This window comes from Morus notabilis, unplaced genomic scaffold (genome assembly GCF_000414095.1).
Source record: "Morus notabilis unplaced genomic scaffold, ASM41409v2 Scaffold1652, whole genome shotgun sequence".
NCBI lineage: Eukaryota > Viridiplantae > Streptophyta > Magnoliopsida > Rosales > Moraceae > Morus > Morus notabilis.
The window spans coordinates 166,791-173,203 of NW_010361129.1; the positions used below are offsets into that span (position 1 = coordinate 166,791).

Here is a 6,413-nt window from a genome sequence, read left to right on the forward strand (position 1 = left end):
CTTCTGAGTGTTGTGACACCAAATTCACTACGATCCAACGGTTAGATCGTCGGAACCACCTCTTCCCTCCACGGACGACGGTAGTAGCTCCGTTTTCCGGCCAAACTGCGACGGCAACGGTGGCTGCTGGTCGGGATCTACTGGACGTCGGCTTCTGAGTTGATTGGTGGGGGCGGTGACATCCACGACGGCCTGGAGAGAGAGAAACGACGGCGACGGCGGCGGCGATTCCGACCACCACGGACGGCGGTGCTCCGGCCAGAATCGAGCTGTGAAAATGGATGGGTTTTCTTCGTCTCGCTGCACTGAGTCCATAGGGACTGAAATCATCTCAATCGGAGGTCGGATGGCGGAGATATCACGACGGGAAGAAATGGAAATTTCGAAACTTCCGCCGGCGATTGCGGCTGATTCCGGCGGAGTTGGAGGTCGTGCCGCATGTCGTTGAACTCAGCTCGTCGAGATCTTTCTATTGACACCGGCGGTGTCAAAAATGGAGGTCGGAATCTTAACTTGAGTATTTGGCCATTGATGGTTTGTGTGAGAGAAAACGTGAGAGGAGAGAGAGAATGAGCGAGAATAAGAGAAAAAAAGTGCAAGAACCCTAAAAATTTCACTATATAAAGTATCTGATTAAGGCAAGATTACGTGCCTGATCTTATCCTCAATTATTTCCTCTAAACAGATTAAATTTATACTGATTAGAGGTAATTAGTTTAGCTCACGTAAGTTAATCTACTACTTACAGTCCAATATCAATTTCTGAATAATTCAATATTGTTTTATATTCTTACTCGCGTAATATTTCAAACTGTTTCAAGTCTTGAAATTAATTTTAGACTGAACAAATTCTAAATTTTAATTTTCTGTATTCTATCCCGAGAATGACGTTTCTGACAGTGTCAACTCCCGAGCTCATATTGTATCAATCTACTATAGGTATGTATCTTGTGACTTTAACCTAACTGTTTGGCAATTAAGGATTTTTTTCTTCTTTTAAAATGTCAGTGCGTTTTTTTTTTATATGCCGCTAACATCGTGCTGTGCTTAGAGATTCTTGAAATTAAGATTCTCAAACTATACTTGTACTGAAAATTATTCTGCCTTAAAATACGGTGAGAATTTATCGATCGAATTTACTTGATCGAAACATGAACTTAACATGAAATTTGCTATGGAATTTAGGAATACATATATTAATTCCATAAATCCTCCATTCACAATATAACATAATATTTTCTAAGAAAATCCTTGGATTAAAAATACATGAATTGTATTATTTAAGGTCTTAAATTTTCTCAGTCATTACAGTACACATCTAAGAACTGGTAGGTCATGTTAATGAAACTTAATTTATAAGGTTGTCACATTGCAGTAAGAGAGAGAAATGCTGGCGTCATTTTTTTCATTTACTACTTCACACGTGTAATTCACTAACATGCATTATATATTATTATTTAAATAGAAAATAAGATAGTACAATACACGTATGTCTCAAATAGTTAATGTAAAAAGTGACAAAGAGAGTGGCATAAAAGTGACGCTAACATTTCTATAAAAAAAACACTCATAAGAAGGCAGTATTTATAATATATCGTTGGTCAAAAATTAAATAGCTATAAGCTTCTTGACGTTTACTGGGAAAGTGTATTGCAAAGGACCATAAAAAATATGATCCACAAAGATGCGATGAGCTGCTTCTGTAGGATGGCTTCCATCCCAGAAAAGATGGTTGCTTCTGTTGTTGCAATAGCTTGAAATTGGCAAACATGGGATCTCGGCTTTTAGTTTTCCCATGCCACAACAAGCAGCTTTAACCTCGGAAAATCCTGAAAATTAGTTAATTAATTATAATCAAATAGGAAAACCTTTTCATCATAGATATCACATTCCTTCTAATAATATTTAACCTATACATCACGGCGTAAATATAAAGTAAAGGATACATATGAGATTAAAAGTGTGGAAGAGAACATTTGGGGGAAGTAATTGGAATTTCAGAGACAGTACAGAAACTTCTTATACTACTTAGAGGGCGTTTGATTTATGTATTCAGAATCATGATTCAAGATTATTCTCGTTTTAGTTGTATTTTTTGTGAGAAAAAATACTGTAGAAAACCATGAATCATAATTCAGAATCATGGACGAATATAAGAAACAAACGTCCCCTTAGTTTTTTTATGTGATTATTCTCATTTTCTATTTCCGAAAAGGGTTAAGTTAAATTAATTAAAGGGTATATTTTTATAGAAACTAATTGGAATTTAGTGCCAATTAATCGAACAAATTTACTAGGAAAGAGATATTTTTCTCCAGAGAAATTTGGAAGTTCATACCGTAAGCAGTTGGCTTTTGAATGAAATTTTGCATCACGCTATAACCGTCAAAGTAGGAGTAGTTTATGCCGTTGAGCTCAAATTTCAAATTCCTCAACATTAACCTCAGAGCTTCATTGTACTTAACCGACCAGTGATTCACTTCTTCATTGCATTGTTCTCCTTTGTTCTTGTTCCTCTCCGATGGAATGCATCCAATAAGTCCTGTCCCAACAAATACAAACTTACGAGCACCAAGATTGTACAAACGCTGCCCAAAAAAAAAAAAAAACAAAAAAAAACAAAAGAAAAAAATCGTTAAAAGTGTAATGTTATTCAATCCCGTGGGGTTGTGGTTCCCACATGGTTCCCATCTCATGAGGTGCACCCATTGGGTCTAGCCCAAAGTCCCTCAGAATAAATGACCTTTTCCCATAATTAAAAGAAAAAATAATTTAGATCTTTACTCGTTATTCTTGATAAATACTCTTTTATTAGTGTAATTATTTGACTAAAAATGTAATGAATCAAGAGTAAAGGGTAAAAATCTTGATTCATGCACTTTTAAATACCCTTTTGTCATTGTAATTATTTCACTAAAAATGTTATGAATTAAGAGTAAATGGTAAAAATAATAATTCATGCACTTTTAAATACCCTTTTGTTAGTGTAATTAATTGGTTAAAAAATATATGAATTAAGAGTAAAGGATAAAAATCCTGACGCATACACTTTTAAAGAGTATTTATCAAGATTACCTTAATTAAAATGATCCCAAATAAATCGAAAAAAAATTTCGAGGTCACATAAATTGTTGTTACCTTAAGTTGTCCCTTAAGTGTGAAAGACATCAAGTTCACATACTGCGATGGAGTGCTTTTATTGCGTAATTCATCAGACCCAAAGTAGCTAAAGATGTCATTGCTTCCGGTCACAATTAGGAAGAGAGATTTTGAGAAATGCTTATTTGCACCGGTGGGTCCCAGCTGTTTGTTCAAGGCCTTATGCACTGCTAGAAAGTAGCCTACTTGTTTTGTTAAAGAGAGTGACTGGGGTTGGGACAAATAATATAGAAACACAGAAAAGAATAAGTATTAACTTTAATTAATTAGAGTGCAAGAAAATTTTGTTTAGAGAACATTGGCAAAATTAAATTTTTGTTCAAGTATAATATATGTACATAAGTCTAATTGCAATAGTAGATATTTTGTTTTACTTACAAACATTTTGTTTGTCTGATTCATGATACCAGAACCTCCAGAGGCAAAGTTTGCACCTGTTAGGAACTGATTACGACTTTTTTTCAACTTGAATGCCACAGAAAGATAAGGTGGGGATGGTGGTAAACCCACTATCTCAGCTGCCCAAAAATCCATTAAATTTGTTAGTGTTTTTTTTTTCTTTGGTTAAATTCAGATGTTAAAGAGTGAATTATAACAAATGCAACTACATGAACATGGGATCATAAAATTATATGGTCACATATATAATATATATATATATATATATATGTATAAACTTCAGCTATGAAGTGAATTATACAAATGATTCTTTGAATATTTTGTTTACCATTTATACAAACTTCAGCTATAAAAAGCTTTTCATCTACCATCTTTTTCCTAGAATCTCTACCTAGAAAGTGTCAATTATTGAGGTAGTACTAGTGTTTTACATAATAGCATCTATGATACATCTATCGAATTAATTTGCTGTCATCTTTAATTATCATCATTATTATTTTTAACTTTTTTTTTTTTTTTTGGCTTTTTTGATATGAATTAATTTCAATTTTTTTAGTACAACATTAGATATGAATTAATTGCAATTGTTATAGTACAACAGAGTCTAGCTCCAGCAGTGCCGGTTTATGGTTCATATATTACTAGTTCAGCTAAGACACAATTCGAATTTTCTTACATTCAACATGAGAAAAAGACGTCAGTTTTCAATCTTACACGGCATAAACTATCCAAAAAATGCACATGTTTTATGCCTTAATTTGAGTTGACACAAGTACTGACTGTTCAATTTGTAGTGTTCCAAATAATGTCTAACAAATTAAGTTCTGTAAAGCATCATTAAAACATGAAAATGTCGGTTATATTAAACGTTTCATTTTTTAAATGACGTGACACGATGTGAGTGGTTGATGAATTCCATTAGCACAGGAGATCTAAGATCTAAATTCCAGAAGGCATAGAATCTAAGCATGAATCTATAATAATTATTACATACAAGTGATTTTGGACAGTCTTTAGATATAATATAGTACTGAAAAAGGACGCCATAACAAATAGATTTACTTACAAAGAAGATCAACAGCATTCTTGCCATTACAAAACCTCCCAGTTGGTTTTTTGGTGGGAAAGTCAATGCCGTTGTGTGGAAAATTTGCTTTGACAAGGGAAAACACAAGGTAATTGTTGTTGCCCGCATCTACTAGGGAGTCTCCGAAAACATACATGGCCGGAACCAAACGAGCTGAAAAACTCAAGGACTGAGAGAAGAGAGAGAAGAAACTCACTAGCAAAACACCAATATTGTAAACCATTTTTTTAAGCTCAAGAAAGCACAAACCACCTCTCTCTCTCTCTCTCTCTCTCCCTCTCTCTCTCTCTCTCTTAAAATACAGAATGATATAGTCAAGAGAACGTATAGTCTATAGATACTGTTGAGAGTTAGTTAGAGGCATTGAAGAGGTTTTGATACACATAAGAGGCAAGAGTTTTAAATGAGGTGTACGCGGTTGAGAACCAATATTGCACTAATTTTTGTGGGCTCCAGTAGTACTATTGGTGCAGTAAAGATGGAACTAGAAGTCCTACTATAGATTTTATTGATCTAAAGAAAAAATAAATTAATAGGCATGAACTCTTTAAATTTTAGTTAAATTTTAATTAAAATAGTTAAAAAGTTACTTTAATTAGTAATTTTTTGACGAGTCACTCTAATCACACTTTTTATTTTAGTTAAATTTAAATTATTTTTATATTTATTGAATTTAAAATATAAATAATTTTATTGAATTTATAAAAAAATCTTTGCATTTATTATAGTTAAAAGAATAAAAGAATAAAAAAATTAAATGGAGTTATATTTAGTTAGTGTGAAAGACATTCTTTAAAATAGTTAACTATTTAGTTAATGGTTGGAGTCGAAAAAGCTTTAAAAAAAAACTGATTCATTCATCTTTTTGTCCAAAAACATGAAATGAATCTCATGGTTGGCGTTGCTTCCAAGATTTTGATTCTTTACATATAGTGCAAAATGATAAACACACAAATAATCATGTGATAGTTTTTCTGCTTTTAGCATTATATATTCTTGAAGATAAGAGAAAAAGATGATGATTTTCTTTTTTCCTTTTTTTTTTTTTTTTGGTAAGGACCATAATGATATTCAAGAATATGGATGTGACCACAGCGTACATGTTGGAGAAGCATATATTAATAGCATGTGCGTTTTATATAATAAGGGATATTTATATGTTTTGGAATAAAATTATTTTGACATCTGTGTTAAAAAGAAACATACTTTTTGATATAATGTGTTTTTAATAATATTAAAATAGTACTTTTATGTTTAAAAAAATGTTTTTCGGTGTTCTAAATCTATTTTTTGAGACATAAAATCTCATTTTTATCCTTCTACTTAATTTGCATAGAATCATTTTTCACAAAACATATTAAAAAGATGTAAAAAATACATTGATAAAAACTTGTTTAAAAAAAAAAAAAAAACTCTCTTTTTTATACACCAATATCATTGGAGCATAAGTTTATATGATGATTCCCAGACAAAAATGAAAAGAGGAAAAGATTTCTATATATTGATTCCTTCTTGTTTCTTCATTGGTGAATGCCAATTGATCATGTGATTGAACTTAAATGGACATATTACTTGGTAGTCCTCGCGGTGCCATAACCTTGTCATGATCTTCATTTTAGTGCGGCTGAGCGGATCTTGTTTAGGCTTCTTGCAGTTTCTCTCAAGACTTATTAATTTAATTTCTCTTGTAGGTGTTCCTGAGGAAGTTATTAAGAGGGCAGCATATATCTCAGTTGATCCGACATTATTATTTGCCCTATGTCAGTTT

The 6,413-nt window shown here is 32.5% G+C and overlaps 1 protein-coding gene across 1 annotated transcript; it reads right to left on the reverse strand.

The window, feature by feature from the left end:
- Nucleotides 1–1,485: 1,485 nt before the first annotated feature.
- On the reverse strand, nt 1,486–4,957 carry LOC21391469 (GDSL esterase/lipase At5g55050). Its single transcript, XM_010098588.2, has 5 exons — nt 4,625–4,957; nt 3,538–3,677; nt 3,139–3,366; nt 2,339–2,588; nt 1,486–1,829 (listed from the first exon to the last, which is right to left on the reverse strand). Exons 1-5 carry the CDS (start codon nt 4,866–4,868, stop codon nt 1,609–1,611), a joined length of 1,083 nt encoding a protein of 360 aa, XP_010096890.2. The 5' UTR covers nt 4,869–4,957; the 3' UTR covers nt 1,486–1,608.
- Nucleotides 4,958–6,413: the final 1,456 nt, after the last annotated feature.